We start from the raw sequence: 19120 nt of genomic DNA on the forward strand, positions 1-19120 counted from the left end.
GAGAAGAAGTTAATGACAGAATTAAACCTAAAGTGCATGTTTACAACTGCAAGACATCAAGTATTTACCCCAATGAATAAGAGGTTGGATGGAGGTCTGAAGTATGCAGCTGATTGACAGTCCACTTCAGGCTTCTGATGGTTCTTCTGGGGTACTTTAGTTTATTTCAGACATCAACCTAAAACAAACCATGGGGGGGGGATAAAACAAAACAAAAATTTAAAAAAAAAATAGAATAATAGAAAAAAGAACAACTGTTGTGCCTGAAAGGGAGTAGGAAGAAGCCATTGCTTATCCAGTCCTACCCCCCAATTCCAGTCCTCAGACTGTTGGTGCTTAATCACGTTATACAACATAAGATTATGATTATCCATATACACACCCCTACAAACCTGTACACATGTATAGTCACATACACACCAATTTATATCTACATCTGTACACCAACCCACGTCTGCATTCCCATGTATACACACATACACACCATACAATATAACCACCTGACAATCCAAGTAAAGATCACACCCTTCCGTGAGCCAGATATTTTGACAAAACCATTTCTTTTTACTTTTTTTTTTTTTTATATTTTGAATGTTTGGACGCCTGTGATTGACCCCCAACCCATTTCCAAAGCTTGACCCCACACACCGATACACCCAAACTTTTTTACTTTCCAGGTCCTTAAAGGACACTTTAACACCAATCCTATGTCCATTTGTAGGCGGCTATGATGGCAGAGGAGCTGAAGAAGGAACAGGACACCAGTGCTCATCTGGAGAGGATGAAGAAGAACATGGAGCAGACCATAAAAGACCTGCAGATGCGTCTGGATGAAGCTGAGCAGATCGCTCTAAAGGGCGGCAAGAAGCAGCTCCAGAAGCTGGAGGCCAGGGTGAGAGTTGAGACACATCCAAACATACACAGAAACTACATGTTTATAGAACCACTGTACAAACACGGATACGTACTGAGCTCTGGGGTGGTGGTGGTAGGTCAAAGAACTGGAGAACGAGCTGGAATCTGAGCAGAAGAAGAGCCAGGAGTATCAAAAGGGAGTACGCAAGTTTGAGAGAAGAATCAAAGAGCTTTCATACCAGGTAAACCAAAAGGATGGTTCCACATAGAGCGCTATGAGATCCACAGGTTGGAAGGATATAAAGTACTTTTTATATTGTCTCTAAAGGCTGAAGAAGACAAGAAGAACATGGTCCGTCTGCAGGACCTCATTGACAAGCTGCAGGCCAAGGTGAAGAGTTACAAGAGACAGGCTGAAGAAGCGGTGAGTCAACTATGACAACACTTCAACATCCATGGAGTATATCTGACACTGATTACTTTTAATACATAATTATGGGTCCAGCAGATCTCCAAACATCAGATGCCTCAACACATTCTTCAAGGTCAAATTCAAGCATTTTTAAGGGTCATTTTCAAATGTTTCCAGCACAGCACCTTATCACTGACGTCAAACACACATCTACAAGAACATACTCAGGATTATTTTTCACTTTTTATCACAATGATGTACATTGCATTTTGTATAAACATCTACAATTCTGTTTCATAACAGCAAAAAGTTTAGAAATTAAAGGAGGAGTTCAATCTTCAGGAACACTGGAACCGAGCTAAAGATTCAGATAAATGTACCTGGAGTGGACCTGAGAACACCTGGGAATTTACTTTTTGACAAAGTTTTATTTTTACCTCTGCCAAGGATGGTGGAGGTACTGTTTTTATCAGGGTTTGTTTGTCTGTTAGCAAAATAAGTCAAAAAGTTATGGACAGATTCTGATGAAATTTTCGGGAAATGTTGATACTGGCGAAAGGAACAAATGATTAAATTGGGGGGAGGGGGCTGATCTGCCTTGGCGGAGGTCTGCACTCTGAGTGCTTTTCTAGTTCTAAATTTATCACCTCTGTGGTTTAGCATCTAACTTGGTAGAGTTAATATTAAAAATAATTAAATAAATCACATCACAGTTAGGATTACAAGCACTTTCCAGACCCTGAAAACACAACAATGAAATTCAAGCATTTTCAAGGATTTCAAGCACCGGTACGAACCCTGTAAACGTGAACTAACTGTGGAAAAAACATGTAGACATCTTATAAACCCTTCAGCTCTGACTGGAATATCCTTGTCCCTGCAGGAGGAGCAGGCAAACACCAACTTAGCCAAGTACAGGAAGGTCCAACATGAGCTGGACGATGCAGAGGAGAGAGCCGATATGGCAGAAACACAGGTCAACAAGCTCCGGGTCCGAACCCGCGACCAAGGGAGCAAGGTCAGTCAAGTCCTTCATATTACACTATGCCCAATACTTGTCTGACCTTTGAAAACATTTATTAAAATTAGCCGGCAGCCTTCATAACAACAACTAAACTTAGAAGAGACTGGATGTAATCCTCTGTTGAAGATGACCTCACATAGCGCTCTCATGTGATCGGCGGTGTGTGCTCATGGGTATCTCGGACACTGTGTATGTGGTTGCTAATAAACATCCCATGCTTGTGTATTTCAGCATGCTGAGTGATGCTGCGGCTCAACGTGGTGGCCAAACATATCCCAGCCAACCAGCTGCAACAGCTGTGTCAGCCTGGGTGGACACGCCCCAATAAAGACTTCTGAACCTTTCCATGTGACTGTTTCATGTGTGATCATTTGGATAAATAAATCCGACAGAAAGGCTTTTAACAAGAATTTATTATATTATTAATTTGACAAATAGCTGTTAAGAAAAAAATGAGGTTTAATACCAGCATTAGAGAAGAAACAGAAAAGTTAACTGTTGGTTACAAGGTGATTATAATTTAACGTGAAACCAAAACTAGATTCTTCTGTTTGTTGACGGTCATACAGGGTTAGAATAAAGAGAACTGAAACTGATGGTGCAAAGGGAGTAGGGTTTTTTTGCCCAATCAGTGTCAGTGTAAATGAGAAAAACAATACGGATACTTTTCTTAAACATATTCTAGTTTTGGACTTTACAGCATGAATACTATCCACTTTCAAAAAGATTGTTCTCTTTGCTATAGACGCTGTTGATACAATCGTTTTCCATCAAAAAGCACATTTCTAGCAGTTAGAAATGGGAGTTTCTAATGTAAGAATCTACCTGCACATAAATACGGTCACAATCGGCTCCAAATGGGTCTATTGTCCTGACTCTCACCAAACACCTACAAGGAATTACAGTCAAAATATCTGGGTCTTTTTTTTTGTAAAAATCTATTTGTGTTATTATTAAACACTATGCAGCATGTTCTCGGCCACGAAGAGAAGATTCCACCCATTTCTATACAATCTATTGAACGAGTAAAAATAGAAGGAGCACCACATGACAAACAGTGGAACTGTTGCAAACCATTTGTTCTGTGTATCAAACAGAGGGAACTCCACCACTGCAGAAGTCCACTTGTAGTGCTTACAACGTTCACATTTTCAGAACAAAAGCTTAACGGACTTCTGTGTCGAGTGAACAAAGTGATGAGGGGTCAATAATACACAACCATACAAGTGAAACACCACTGCAGAAGTACCCTGTGTCAAATCACATCATGTTAGCAAGAAACTAGAGCAACTATCTCAGGCATCCAGCAAAGAATTTGAAAGAAAGAAGCACCTGTTTAGTGAACGTGCATCAGCTTCACTGTAAAAAACAGATGAACTAAAGTATGAGCACAGCCACCAACAGGTTTAAGACATGCTGAATGATCACAAAAGCTAGAAAGAAGGAAACATCTGTGGTTATTTAGCCAAAAGCAAATAAAAGGCTAAGGACATGTGTTTGCATCCCAAAGCGGCATAGCACTATTAAGTCATGTCAGCGGGGGCCAACTAGAGGAAATGCCCTTTTACATTCATATGAACATGTTTCTGAACCATGACATGCTGGGAGTCTAACTGTACACCGTCACAAGTCGTTTGATCTGTATGTGGTCAGGACAAAATATGAGGTAGCTCATTCATGTGTAGGTATGTCAGGTTGGGTCTGTTTACATTGAGACACTAAAGAAGTCAGACTGTCTGTCCTTCAACCAAAGCCAAGTTGTACCATGCAAAAAGAAAGAGATTGTCATTCTCAGTTTGTAGAAACAGCAGAGAAAGTGATTGATGTTTAAAATTACAAAAAAAAAAACATTTGGGGAGTGAAACAATACATGTGGCATTTTCACACTAGCGCCTGCATAGTTTATTTTCTTCCCAAATCATCTCTCACAACATGGACAACAAATTCTGTTACAAAATGAAGATGTTTTTAATAATCAACAAATGTGTTAAAATATAATAAACAATAAAAACAATTTTAATCTGTGCAATGTTTTATTCTACAGTTTACCCAGAGCTAAAAGCCATTGTTTTCAACAAATTAATAAAAATAACCTGAAAAGAAAAAGAGTCCCTGGGTGAAGCTTCTGAAGCCACGGGTGTGTGTGGGGTGTTTGAAGGTGGGAACCCCCCCTGCCATTTGTGACACATGTCAGTCGGCCCACGTGTGACCTAAATGTGCCGAGTCGAGCCAGAAAGCACCAATAAACCAACGCCTTTGAATAAAAACAGACCCACAGACAGAGGAAACCAAAGTCCTACTGATTGACAAGAGCCCTGCCTAAAACCCCCGGGGAGGGGGCGTCCTCACAGCTCCGACAGAGGAGGGGCAATGACTTCACCCAGAGCCTGAAGGGAGTGACAGAGGGGGTGGGGGTGGACGGGGGACATACCACTGGCCCCCACAGCTCTGGTCAAAGTCTAGGTGTGGGATCCTTTTTCTAACATACTTTGTTGAATCATACATATTTTTTCATAGACTTTTGTATAGGTTTTATAAAAGGCTCTATTTCAACATCACCTAAAGCAAACAACCAAAGCACGTGTCATTTCCCAAGGTCCGTTCAACCATGTGCGGCTGATCTCAGGTGGGCTCAGGTTCCCCCTCTCTTCCTTTTGCAGAAAGAAAGCAACGTAGTGAGAAGACAAGAACCAGGCAAATGCCGTCCCCTATGGTGACGACGTCCTCCATGCGAAGGTACAGACGTAAACAGGTGAGTCTTTACGTCCATGACGCAGACACAAAGCGCTGGACGCTCAGCTCCCAGGAGCCTTTCACCAGCGGTGGGTGTCCATGCTCCCTGTGACCCCCCACCCCCTCCCCTGCCCCGCCCCCTCCCATCCCCGAGCACACTGAGTTCAGGTGTTGGAGGGGTCAATCCTCCAGCAGGTCTTTGTCCAGATCCATGAAGGGCTCGTCAATATAAGTGGCTATGGCACACAGAGAAGTCCTGTCTGAGCCCAGCAGCACCGACACCGTCTCCTTCCAGTAGCTGAAGGGGATACAGGAGCTCTGACAGAGGAAACAGCACAGGAACCACACATTAGTACGGGTTGGTTCCCTTTACTCATTAGACCACAGATGTCTAACATGAGGTCCGGGGGCCAAATCCAGCCCACCAAAGGGTCCAGTCTGAACCCTGGGATGAATGTGTGAAATACAAAAATTACACTTAAGATATGAATCATTTTAGTTCAGGTTCCACATTCAGACTAGTTTAATCTCAAATGGGTTGGATCAGTACAATACTTTCATAATGACATATAAATACACACAACTCCAAATGTTTCTCTTTGTAAATGTAAACATTTTCATGTCATTTTACTGTATTTACACTAAAAAAAACTATCATTTCATAAAAACCAAATAACCTGAACAAAAATTAACATTTTGAAATGTCTGAAGTGTAAATGTACCAATATTCAGTCTGTTATTAAATGTTTGTGTGTATTTGTAGATCCACTGGGATCTGTGTGTTATAATGAACATGTATAAATGAAAAACTGAGACAGAATATTGTTAAAATTGCACTTTTCTTAAGAAATGTCAGTTTGTTCATTATATTCACATTGTTTTAAAGGATAGTTGGTATATGTAAACATTTTCAGGACATAATTTTACTTTTTTCACTTTAAAACAAAAAAGAAAGTTTGGAGTTGACATTATTTCCATATTATTATGTTATTATTTCACTGGTCCGCCCCACAGCAGATCAGATTTGGCTAAATGTGGCGCCTGAACTAAAATGAGTTTGACACCCCTGCGTTAGTGACATTAGAGGTAATAATCTGTACTTGTATAAATACTGGACATGTTTATGGAATCCTGTTTGTTTGTAAACAAACATATACACAGTCCACACTAATATATTTTGCAAAACAATAAAAAATAAACAAATGTTTGGGATTCTCATCCACACATAAAACCTGACAGTGATCGTCCACTTTTATGATTAAAATGACAATATTCTAAATCTGATCATATTTCCTGTAAACAGAACATTTCATTAAAACATTTTTAATCAGACGTTGAAACTTTTTGAATACATTAATTTACACAGCAGTCTGTAAACAGGAACACTAGAGGAACAGTCCTTTAAATCAACCATGGAAACAGTTCATTGGGAACTTTTTCTTTACCCGACTAAGGGCAAAAACTGGCCTTCGACATGCTATACGGATGCATTTTTGTCCTTTGGTGCGTTAGTCAACGCCATGTGATCACGTGTCAATTTATGCCAAGATCTCCAGTTCACATAACCCCTAACCTCTTACCCTAACCCTAACTCAGTGCGTGGTATTTGACGCAGCGTGAACATACACGTGGAAAGCTTATAATGCGTACAGATAACAAACCACTTAATACCAATTAAAAGTGATGTGTATATTTACACGATTTGATGATATGACGTTGTGTGTATATAAAGTCATTTTACATCTGTCTGTAAATGAAGTCAGTGTTTACCTTACTGAAACAGTTCACAAATATCTTCCCAAGTGGCGATACTGAAAACCTGACGTGTCTGAACATGTGGGTGGTCCGTTGTGTTACAACAGCAGAATATTAACTGTTAGGTCAACTTTATGGTTTAAGTCGTCCTTTCTATGAGTCGGAGGTTCTGTCAAACCTGTGTTCAGTTGTGGTTTGAGTCGTACAGTCTAAAGGCGTCTGAGTAGCAGCTGTTTCTGAGCCTGGTGGTTCTGGCTGTGATGCTGTGGAGCATCCTGTCTGATGGAAGGTGGACCAACAGGATGTGGACAGGGTGGGTGGAGTCCTGCTCCTGATGCTGTACATGTCACTGACTGTGGGCAGGCTGCTTCCGACAGTCCTTTGAGCAGATGGCACTTCTGTCTGCGGCTGAGCAGATATCATACCACGGGTGCAGGAAGAACTGTTTAAGGCCTCGAAGTGAGCAAAGACATTATTACAAGTATTAGGAACAGAAGGAGGACACTCTACTCCTCTGTCCTTGTAGTCTGTGATGTTCTTAACGTCCTTTCACATCCTACAGGGTCCTTTGAGAAGAAATGGTCCTCGTTTTTCTGATCACAGGAGGCTTTTGCTCTATTAATGCCAGTTGTCCGGTTTCTTCCTGAGTAGATGTTCGTCACCGGACCTGAACACTGTGTCACGTGTCCTCAGCAGAGCGTGGACCTCAGTCTCTGGTCAGCCTGGACAGAAACAGTCCTCCTAATGGTGACATCCTCAGTACTGTTCCTCATGTAGCCAGTGACTGATGCAGCCTCCGGGTCTGGGTCCACTCCTCCGAATCAGGCAGATCAGGGTCCACTGCTTTGGGTCCACTCCTCCAAGTCCACTCTTCTGGGCCCTCTCCTCTGGTTCCAGGTCCACTCCTCTGGGCCCTCTCCTCTGGTTCTGGGTCCACTCCTCCATCATGGGAGGGTGCTTCTCTGAAAATCTGCCAGGCTGTGCATTCAAATCAATCCTGCAATACACATGCACCATCATCTGGCCACACAGTGTCAGTTTTGTGAACTGGCTTATTATTAGCTTACTGGCCGACAGGCCGTAAGCTATCGTCATCATGTGGTGTCCGGCGTCGTCGTCTGTTACAAAACTTTCAATCGTCTTCTTCTCCGAAACAACAATTCCAATTGACTTCAAACTTGGTATACAGCTTCTTTATGATGATGTCATAAAAAGTTAGAGAAATTATTTGGATCCGGATCTGATTCTGGATTTGATGCGACTTTGAAAAATTTCCCCATTATAAGAGATAGGAAGTGGATCGATGCAATAACTCAGTAAATATAAATGATATCAAGTTGAAATTTCTACAGTAAAGCCCTGATGGGGAGATGACCAAAACATAATGGCCACATGCTGATCGGGATCTTCTTCTGGATCTGGGAACTTGGGGAAAATTCAACATGGGCTCTTATGGGGAAAAAATTTCATTCGTCTTTTTCTCCAAAACTACAGTTCTGATTGACTTCAAACTTGGTATACAGCTTCTTTATGATGATGTCAGCACAAAATACTTAAATTATTTCCATCCGGATCTGATTCTGGATTTGGTGAGAATTTCAAAAATTTTCCCATTATAACAGATAGGAAGTGGATTGATACAATAAGTCAGTAGGTATCAATGATATCAAGTTGGAATTTGAATTTTTTTACAGATCTGATTGGAATATGACCAAAACATGGGCTATTTCTGAAATATAACAAATACACATAACTGGGTGATAATAAATGGCATCTGGATACATTTCCCAAAGCTTATAACTTGGCCGGTAAGCTACAGGGCCATTGGTCCTAATTTTGATTTTCAGAACAGGCTGGTAAGCAGAACCATGACAACAGGGACATGATCTGAGAGGCCAACATGGGGACGGGGATGGATCTGTATGAGTCCTTAATGTTTGCATATACTTTGTATATTATGTGTATATTATTACCACAGTTGTGATGGTGACATGCTGGTAAAAACTGGGTGAAATGTCTGTCAGATTTACATGACTGAAGTCACCTGAAATAACATTGAGCGCATATTTTGATGTAGCTGATGTAGCCGTTTAACTCCACTAGCCTGTGCTGCTGTAACCTGCAAGACAACGCTGTCCTGAGGACATGTAGACGGTGGAGATGGGCCTTGACTGTAGGATGGAGTCAACTCGTAAAACCATTTCAGAGCTTTATGAGTTCAACTGAGCTGTGACTCTGGCAAGTGAAATCCTCAAAGGAGTCTGAGTCCAAAATACAGTTTGTAGAAAATAAACACTTCACTATTGCGACCTGTGTTTTTCTGATGAGTTTGTGAGGTTGAGACACCTGAATTAATTAATTGGTCATTACAGCTGTCAATCATCTGTGTTTTTTTTTTTAAAGCACTCCTGTGATTGGCCAAATTCTTCCAAACAAAGCTACATTTTCTAAATCCTGAAAACAGTCAACATGTGGAAAAAAAAAAACCTCAGACCACTTGAATATACTTAATGGTTATTACGGATTTTTTTCCCCATGAGGCAAAAAAAAAAAAAAAACACCTTCTGAGACTTTAACAAACAAAAAGAAATGTTGTCTGTGCTACCGTACAGATAGTGTTGGCAGCAGATGGTCAGTTAAATAAGGATGGATGATGATCATATGAATCAGCAGCACTAATGGTGCTGAATCCACACCCACACTGGAATTACATTTGGGGATCTCTACGATTTTCTTTGTTCGTGTGCTTCTTTAAAAACAACACATCCTTGACTTCAGCTGAGGTCGCCTGCTGATTTGTTTTCCCTTAATAAAAATGAGTGGAATGCAGGCTGAATCATACAAGTATCTGTGAACTGATCTGTACTGAACAGAGTACAGTGGCACCAATAACAATCATCCATCTTTGGTTTTATTTTGTTATTTTAACAAATGTTTAAGTAGTTACAGGAACTCGGTGTTTTCACACCCCCAGTATTCTAAATACTTTAAGGTTTTGAGGCCAACTGGCTTTTACATTCGACAGTAGAATGTTCTGAGCATCCTAAATGTGTGACAGGTGTGGCTGTAAACATTAAAAGGTGTTGCTGAGTCAGTGCTTGTATGAAACTAGGATTTAGTGAGATTTACTGATGCCTCAGTCGTGAAAAGAATGAGGGCTACTCACATTCTCCAGACAGGTGCTGTCTTTGTCTTTGTTGAGGTAGTGTCGCTGCCAGAAGCGCAGTAAGTTGTGGAAGTTGTTGAGCAAGCAGCCCGGGTACTTTTCAGCGTACTCCTTCTCTCGTAGGGCGTTGAGGTAGAAGGGTAGCTTAGCCTTTCTTCGGGCCAGCATCAAGATCACCAGACTGGTGTTTAAACAGCTCACATTCTCCTGAGAGAAAAAAAAAAGGATTCAGCATGCACACAAAAACAACATGTGAGGGATGAAAATTCACCAGGACAATTCTGCCTGGTAGAAATACCCTGAGTTTGTCTGAACACATTTAACAAAGTGAAAATTAAAGCAGACCTGTGTGAGTGTCTGCACGTTGATGATGTTGATGAGTCGGAAGAGGAAGGACAGTCTATTCTCAACTCTGGCCATGTAGGACAGGAGGCAGCACTCAGACAGCACTTCCACCACTGGGACAAAAAACAACAAGTTAGTTCAAAGCTCAAACCCCCACTTCAGGAAAAACAGTAAACATCATGTAGATATTCAACCCCCTCCATCTCAACTCAAGTAAATCCCAAAGGACTGAAACTAAAAAGACAATCTCCTCAAAAAGTCTAGAAGCTTCAGTCCACCTTTGACATCTTCAGTCTGGCTTTCAAAGCGGTCCAAGGAGAGCACAATGCAGCGCACCAGCATGTTTGAGTCCACCAGAGAACTGTTGATCTGTGTCAGGAAGGTTTGGAACTACAAACACACCAAAAGACTGGTTAAACTATTGTGTGTGACAAATGTATGTCTTCATGAGCAGTATTTGCAATGTTTTGCCATTATACCTTTTCTGCTGTGTTGACATATTTGTTAAATCTCTTGAAGGCATCAATGTTGAACTTCATGAGCTCTCCAAGCAGATCAAAGTAGGACTGTAGGACATCTCGTGAAGTACAGCCACTGTCGATGATGCAGTAGAGGATGTGCTGAGGAACAGAAAATCAACAGCCATTTATAGAAGTTAAAATCAAGGGAAGAATGAATAAGAAACAAATATCTGCGTTGAACCACTATATTCACCTCTAGAAGTCCTCTCTTAAGGAGGAACATTTGGTCTGCATATGACGTTGCACCTCTGAGGAAACTTTCGACTGCCCTTGCCTGCCAGAATCTACAAACACATTACGAGTCAGCAACACTGCCTCAAAAAAGCAGAACCAGGTAAAAAACAAATCTTGAGGAACATTGTTAAAAATAGCTACAAACATCTCCAAAGCCGACCTGAATGATGAATCTGGAGGCTCCCTTTTCATGACGGTGAGAAGGCGTGTGAGGAGACCCTTCTTCCCATCACACACTAGGCTTCGGTCGGTGTTGACCAGTGCCTCCACCTCTGGGATGTTAGCCTTCATGGATATGGCACTCAGTTCATTCAGCTCCTGACTGTTCAACAGCAGGTACTTGTTCCTGACAAACAGACAAGATACTTACAGAAACAGATTCTTTTAAATATTCTTATATTGAATATTATGGCAACTTATAAGTTCCTCATTTGACCTAGACACAGATGACAACAATCAGTGCCACAGCTCGATAAAGTGAACACAGATATACACATAAAAATAAAACAGCAGGACTGGATTTGAAGTATGAAAAGGAGAACAAGTCTTTCCTATTCCATACCACGTGCTTCAGGCTTCAGATGTGCCATAACAATACAAATAAATGAAACAAATAACAGGATTCAGAAGCCAAAGGAACTAGATTAGAGGTTACTTACTCATGATGATCACTAAAGCTCTGAAGGAGCCGCAAAAACTGGATTTTGAAGGAGATTTCCTGCAAAAATCAAAATAAGGAGCCTTAATGCTTATGAAAAGTTCACATTTCAGATTAAATGCCATTTGAGTTGTGCCCAGATCCAGTTTCCATATTCAGTTATTTATGTAAAAGTTCATACTGGGCTACAATCGCAGTTTTCATTCTGGCCATGCACCACGTGATTTGAGGCCGTGTATTTCCTCCATATCAGTTTGTCAAACAGGTTATTGAGCCCTGGGATGAGACGGAACTCAGCCAACATCTTGTGAACCTGTGAAGAGGAACATTAGAGTCAGTGAAACAGTTCTACTGTGACCTGCAGCAGAGGACTGAGCTGAAGAAGGAAGATACTTTAAATACCTGGTTTCTCTGTCGACCCATGAGAAGGACACACAGGACATAAAGCACTTCCACTTTGTACATAATCTCATGGACAATCTTCATGGACTGGGGCAGTCGGTGTCTTAGAGGACTGGTGGCCAGAGAGCTTTCATCTGACGATTCTGTTGGAAAAAAAAAACAAACCAATCAGAAATCTAAGTTACGTTTTAATGACTGAATCCAAATGAGGAACAAGCAAAAAGTAGTCCATGGTGTCACCTGTGCTGCTTTGTTCTCCCTCTTCAGTTGCCATCTGCATGAGTGCATCCAGGACCAGAGCGTTGTCCAGCCATGTGTACCAATCCTCCAGCTCCTGCAGGAAGTTGGCCCCCGTGGCCTCAGACACCTTTCTAGTGGCCAGTTTACAGAGGCGCTCAATAAAGCCAGGGATATTGAGCAGGGTGACTGGTGGGAATGACAGTTTAACAGTTAGTCATGTCGTAAATGTTCAACAATTCTAGGAAAAATGAAGAGAAGCCTTTGAAATGAATACACATGAACCCCACTGAAAACCTCTGGAATGTGATCAAGAAGAAAACGACACGTTAAACACAGAGCTGCTGGGATTTCTGTGTCATAAAGGAGCCATAACAAGATGGATGAACAATGTGACTGAAAACAAGGGGTTTTCCACACCACAAACTTATCTCTGAACTATTACTTTTATTCCAAAACATCAGAATCAGCTTTATTGGCCAAGTTTGTGCATAAAAACAAGTAATCTGACTCCAGCTTAGCCTCAGTGTTCACACATTATAGATAAATATATGTATACAAGTAGGGCTGCACGATTAATCGTTAAAAGATCGTGATCTCGATTCACACATGTACGCGATCTCATTTCTAAACACGGACGATTCTTAAGCATTTTATTTCACGGTTGCATTGCAAACAAATGCCTACAAATGCAGAGCTGCTGCTGCCTCCTCCCTCAACCAATGCTAAAGCATCTTTAAACCATGTGACTTGCCGCTGTCGGCTGCAGTTGAGTAAAGAAAGAGTGAACTGGAGCGGAGGAACGTCTGCGGCAAAGACAGTGAAATGGATGAAAACCCTAGCAGGAGTGGCCAGAGTCACCCACCTGAACTGGTGTCCAATAAAGGTTCGCATTTGTCGGTGTTCATCTCATGTCTGTCTTCTCTTCTGCCGTCCAGATCCAAGTGTGTTTTCACTTTCACTTCTCTGGCTTCTGTGCTGTTCTTCTTCTTCTCCTTTTCTTTTCTTTGCCGGTGATAACTCAGCCTTTAACCAAGAATCAAAAGTCTAACCCTCTCCAAAAATTTTATATTAAAAAAATTCCATTGTGCTGCTGGGAAGTTTCTTTGCACTGCAAACTTTCACAGATCAGCTGACGTCGCGTAGCAACCGGGACCATAAGTGACTGGACTACTTGTGGTGTGATATGAAAGACGCGAATCAGAGGTAAAAGAACCCGTTTTCCTTGACAGTGGTGCAATTATCATTTTGTGAAAAACGCCAGAGAATCATGATCTCAATTCTAAGCAAAAAAATAGTGATTCACATTTTTGCCCAAATCGTGCAGCCCTATATACAAGTATAGAATATAGAATGAGAATTAGTAGAGTTTTATGATTATTACACTGTTCAATGAATTTGAACTTATTTCCGTGTCAGGTCAGAACGCCTCTGTGCAGCGGCTCCAACAGCTCGCAATAGCAAAGTGTGTTTACGTTCTACAAACTCTATTTTGGAGTTTTCCACTTGCCACAGTCGCCCTGATAGACTGACATAAGCTTAGCCAAACTCACATCATTTTTGTTATTTTGGTCAATTGAAATTTTCTACAAATAATGCTCTAAATGTATTTTAATATAGAACAGGGTGAAAAGTAGTTTATCAATTTTTTATCCATATATTCACATATGTATGGAGAATAAAATGAGTGGTCTCCATTTTCTTTAAAGCTTTACACTGTACTCATGACATGACTTTGGACACTTACCTTGGTTGACCTCCGCCCGAGAGGGACTAGCGTTGCGTTTCTGCTGAGCATTTTTTGCTAAAAGTGTGTGCTTGTCGTCGTTTCCCACATCAGGTTCTGAGATGGTGACAGATAGGATGCGACAGAAGTTGGCCAGCTGCTGCTGATCAAAGCTCTGAACCAGGCCTGATAGATTAGGGATGCCCTCTAACTGAATCATCTCCTAAAAACACACAAACACGTTTATTGTTACCACATCGCAAAGACATAAAATTAAAAGCGAGACATTTATTTACCCAATACTGAAATATCCCTTTGTATGTACTGTAATCCTATAACATTATTAACATGCAATTAGTAAAATGGATAAAACATTAACTATGAACAACATACATTTTCTCACTACATTATTATAGGATCTGTTATGTTCTTATGAAATCCAGTCATGTTTTCTGTTAACAGATTATTTCTGGATAATATTGTTAGGGTACTTATTGTCCCCACCTGAAAACCATATGTCACTTTATCACTTTTGTTTTCAGTCAGACACATGTTGCATTGTCTTGTACATTTCTCTGCGTGTTCCTTATGAACAATGTAAGAGGCCTTGAAGTGACATTTCAGGTTTTTTAAAGGGTACAAGGCCAGTGAGTGTATTACCCTCAGTAGATTTCAGTCAGTATTGGCACCATTTAGGAGTGGAATATATGAATGATTATTAAAGCTGTCCATCACATATTTAACCCACTATCAATATGACAGCAAATATTAAAAGGGTAGCGTTTCCATAGTTTAGAAAATCAGTGAAGAGTGCACGTGTGGTTTCTTCTCAGACCATTTGAATTCCAACATGCTTAAAGGTTTACTGAATTTACTCCAAAATACCATCACACACTGAAACTGAAAATACATTATAATCAGGATACTTTCACTGCTTTACCTTAGAGTCAAAGAAACCATAAAAACAAGTACAATTTACAAACTCCAAACAGGAATAAGAAGAAAGTAGGCTCATTGCTCAACTATTTCTATTGTCATCAACTCCACAAACAACATTTCTCTTTAGTTTCTAGGTTTACAAACTAAAGCTCTGCCCTGTTACATTCAAAGCCCAGTCCTTATGGTTGATGCACTTCAACTCATATGTTTCTTTTAAAAGGGGAAGCTCTTTAAAGTGACTAATACTGGTAACATTAACCCAGTGCCATATCCCATTTTTGCTCCAGGCCATGTCCTCACTACTGTATAGCTTTGCTTCTGCTCCTCTTGTTCCTGTGTCCTTCTGCTTAGTCAGGCTGTGCTGACCATGAACTACTGTCTGTAATACTCTGACTATGTTTAGGTTCTTCATACAAGCCCACTTTAATAAACTCAACCTGTGTTGTTGTATATCTTTACGTGCCTTTTCAAATCTGCTGTCAACGGGATAACAACCAGCGTCCATACATTCTTTGTATGACAGTATAAACTCTGACCTTTTTGACTCCAAGAATATCTTCAATTAAGGTTGCAGTCTGCAGGAACGTCTTCTTGTTTGTCATTAGGGTAAAGAGAAACAGAACGAAGTCATCCCTCGCTGCCAGGCTCTTTGTGACCCCCTCCGTCTATGCATTAAGAGACACATTTATTTATGTATTTATTAGGATAATACAACAGTACAGACCCTGTGAAAGGAAAAGGCCTGTAGTTATAGACTAGATCTGTAACATGGAGGTTAGTTATGATGCACCCCTGACATTTCTGTGGGTTGTAACAGGATACTTACACATATACAACAGTTGTAGAGAACACTAAGGCAGTCCTTGACCAAGTCATCATTCACTATTGCAACAGAAACAAAGTGTCAACAATTTTTGGTCCCATATCATCACATGAATCATGTCAACATTCATCTAAAAGCAGACAAGCTCAAAGTGATATTAGTTTGTCTCACTTTTGGGTTTTTTCTTCTGCATAGTTAGCGTGGGTCTCATCAAGATTTCCACAAGCAGCTTGAGGGAAACAAGGAAGTGACAATTCAGTGACAATACCTTTAAACTACAGTTATTTCTTATTCTTTCCTATTTTCTTTTTTTATTATTAGGTTTTACTGTTATTATTTTAATATAGGATTCATTTTTATAGGATTTTTACAATGTACATTGCCGGTCCTGAGTGCTGATTTCATTTCATGTATATACTACATGTAATAAAGAATATTAAAGAATAATTAAGTGAACTTTGAATAATACTATAAATAACTTCAAAAAAACACATTCTGATCAGTAACAGGCTTCAACATCTCATATGCCAGTGAAATTAAACTGCTTGAACAAAAGACTTAAACTTACGTCGACTCCTCCAAAGAGGTCAAAGGTGTATGTGTTGGGGAAGGTGGATTCCTGAGCAGTCTTTCTTTCCTCTGTGACAAAAGACATAGCCTCCATGGATAGCTGGGATGATAATACCTGACAAAAACACATTTCACTTATGATTCTGCACAAACTAAAGTGAAATATTTGACAATTGGTGACTTGAAAATCGGTACGTCCATGTCATTAGTGCTGTCATGTGTCTACCTTAAGTAGGCTGTGGGCTTGTGAGAGGTCGCTGTTAGGATGGCTGCTCTCGTAGAGCTTCTGCAGCAGAGTAGGGATGCCATGCCACTTGGCTCGTTTATCTCTCTCCTGGAGCAGGCCTGCTGGGAGCTACAACACATAAACAGTCTTCTGTAATAAAGTGTACAATACCCACAGTGGGAAAACATGTAGGTTTTGCTTCAGGGCTCCTAGATAGTTTTACAAGGTTTGAACATGATGACGTAAGTTCAGAAGAACAGTAGGGTTTGTATATTTATCCAGTTTAGTGCCTCCATGAATGATGGCACATGTGCAAGTTTCTATCTGCTGGAGGAATTCCCCGAGTCGAAACCTGCGGAAAAGATAACTGTGGCTTTTGATATATTCATGAAAAATTACACCAGACTTCCTCACTCGCTTGGTTATGACTGTGGCAGTCTTGAACTCTTTTGCAGGTCAAACTGATCTCATAAACATTTTAAAACTTTCACTTGTAGGAATAACACAGAAGAGGGAAAGAGGAATTTAGTGCAACTACATTAACCAATTTACGTCTTATTCATCACACATATATTGAATATGTACACTCTGAAAACATGACATAAACTGAAGCCAGTGTTTCAAAGTAACATTTGCTTGGTAATTTCCTCTGTGCCTAGTATGAATAGCATTAGATACACTTTTGTCTGCTTCAAAACATACATGATGCTGCACCTTTATATAAATATACATAATGTGCAGCACCTCGGCTCAGAAAAACTCTGATTCCTTTAACATTCTGGAGTGAAATGAAAATATATTAGCCTGAAACAGACTGCATTCACTTCAGAAAACAAGCTCTTTTAAAGTGGAACATGAGTATTAATTTATGAACAAATTGTTGAGCAAATTAGACTCGTTGAGTCACTTCCTAAATACTGTAATAATATATGTCCAACACGACGCACAAATCCAGGTAGTCAAATAACAACAACACATAAACCCCCCACAAACCAAGGAAAACCCCTATAAAGATGATATACGATCTAACTAAAAATCTCACCATGCCCCAGATTATTCCAAATACATAATAATCCCCCAGATTTCATATCATAGTCTAACAATTGACAAAAGTTTATTCAAAACAGCTTCCTTTCACTGGAAGAATATATGTGGCGGTGGGTCTGAGGGATGGTTGGAGTTCTATGTTTTTTAGATGATGTTTTTATGATGATGATGATGTAAATATGACAATATATTTTTCAGTCAGCCTTAACTGAACATTGTGACAGCTTTTATTCAGGCATCATTGTTTTACCTTGCTCATCAACTGAAAGACGCAGTGCAGGGTGCAAAATGCATGCACATAGAATAAACTACAGAATAAACTGATTGGATTTGCGTCAGAGTAGCGTCGGTTACCGGTGCATGTGTCTATAAGGGCCAATTAGACTGATGTATGTCCAACTATAAGGACAGAAGCTCCATCGATATGGAATCACAGTCTTAACAGTTGACGTAAACTAGCATTATGTCCAAACTACGGCTATTAATCTGTTCACCAAAGTTACAAATGTCGTGTAAATGTTACTTGGTGTAGAAATAAAAATAAACTCGCTACCGTTAACTAGTCCTAACAGCTGTTATGGCGTATCCTTTTATGGAAACGATAGTTATTGTGGTTAGTGTGTCGTTACGTAATCTCCTGAGCTGTTCAGCTGGCTTAGCTAGCAAGCTGGCTGGCGTTTCCCCGTTTGCTAACATTAGCAAGTGTTACGCTCATCGATTACGAGATTTAAGAGGTTTCCACATTTAACTACAGGCTCCCTGGTAACAGAGGAGCCTAAATGTCATGTCAACATAAAAATGACCGAGGAAACGTCCTATTCCAGGTGCTCGTACATCGTAGTTAAGTTGGCCGTTGTAATGCTAAGCTAACAGAGCTAACAACAAAAGAGACACTTGAATCGAGGCTTGTACTGTAGTGTTAGCATTATTTTACATGTCACCCTACACAATCCGTTTCCTCGTACTCAGTATCGTATAAGTTAAATGTTTGCCCCTCATAAGCAGCCCGTATTTTCGTAGCTGGTCCCAAATCCGAGGCTGACAGAGACGAATACATCTTCAGGACAACGTCTTCGTTTTCAGGCAGCATTCCAAACGCAAGTCCCTGGTTTCAGTCGAACAACTTTCGGAGGGTTTTATTTCAACATTCCTCTTACCTGGGTCCCTCGACTGAAACCCTGGCCGGTAATTCGACTGGTAGTGAACTTTGTGACGATGTTGCCGTTACACTGTCTTCGTTTTCCTCCAGTACAAGGGGACTCGGACCCCATAAGCGTCGCCATTATTTCTTCTTCTTCCTGAACTGAAGTGTTCGGGCAGGAACCGGAGCCTTTGATGAATTATTATTGGAGGAAATGAAGCGCCATCTGCTGGTGGACAAAAGAACTGCACGAACAAACACCGTCACAATGTCGTCTAATGTAGAATGAAGTCATCAGGTTTCAGG

At 40.5% G+C, this 19120-nt stretch overlaps 2 protein-coding genes across 2 annotated transcripts in view; one reads left to right on the plus strand and one right to left on the minus strand.

Moving 5' to 3' along the window:
* LOC115419111 (myosin-7) overlaps positions 1-4124 on the plus strand; it is a 25260-nt gene extending 21136 nt beyond the window's left edge. Inside the window, 5 exon segments of the mRNA XM_075353470.1 lie at positions 722-892; positions 993-1097; positions 1184-1279; positions 2151-2285; positions 2523-4124. Coding sequence (XP_075209585.1) covers positions 722-892; positions 993-1097; positions 1184-1279; positions 2151-2285; positions 2523-2534 — 519 coding nt within the window. The 3' untranslated portion in view covers positions 2535-4124.
* On the minus strand, positions 3213-19021 carry trpc4apa (transient receptor potential cation channel, subfamily C, member 4 associated protein a). Its single transcript, XM_030133765.1, has 18 exons — positions 18831-19021; positions 16627-16755; positions 16399-16515; positions 16002-16059; positions 15834-15889; positions 15544-15672; positions 14090-14291; positions 12346-12531; positions 12106-12248; positions 11885-12016; positions 11705-11763; positions 11206-11391; positions 11005-11095; positions 10770-10910; positions 10569-10680; positions 10291-10403; positions 9946-10152; positions 3213-5342 (listed from the first exon to the last, which is right to left on the minus strand). The coding sequence occupies exons 1-18, from the start codon at positions 18954-18956 to the stop codon at positions 5205-5207; spliced, it is 2325 nt and encodes a 774-aa protein (XP_029989625.1). The 5' UTR covers positions 18957-19021; the 3' UTR covers positions 3213-5204.
* Positions 19022-19120: the final 99 nt, after the last annotated feature.

This window comes from Sphaeramia orbicularis, chromosome 5 (assembly GCF_902148855.1).
Source record: "Sphaeramia orbicularis chromosome 5, fSphaOr1.1, whole genome shotgun sequence".
Lineage (NCBI taxonomy): Eukaryota > Metazoa > Chordata > Actinopteri > Kurtiformes > Apogonidae > Sphaeramia > Sphaeramia orbicularis.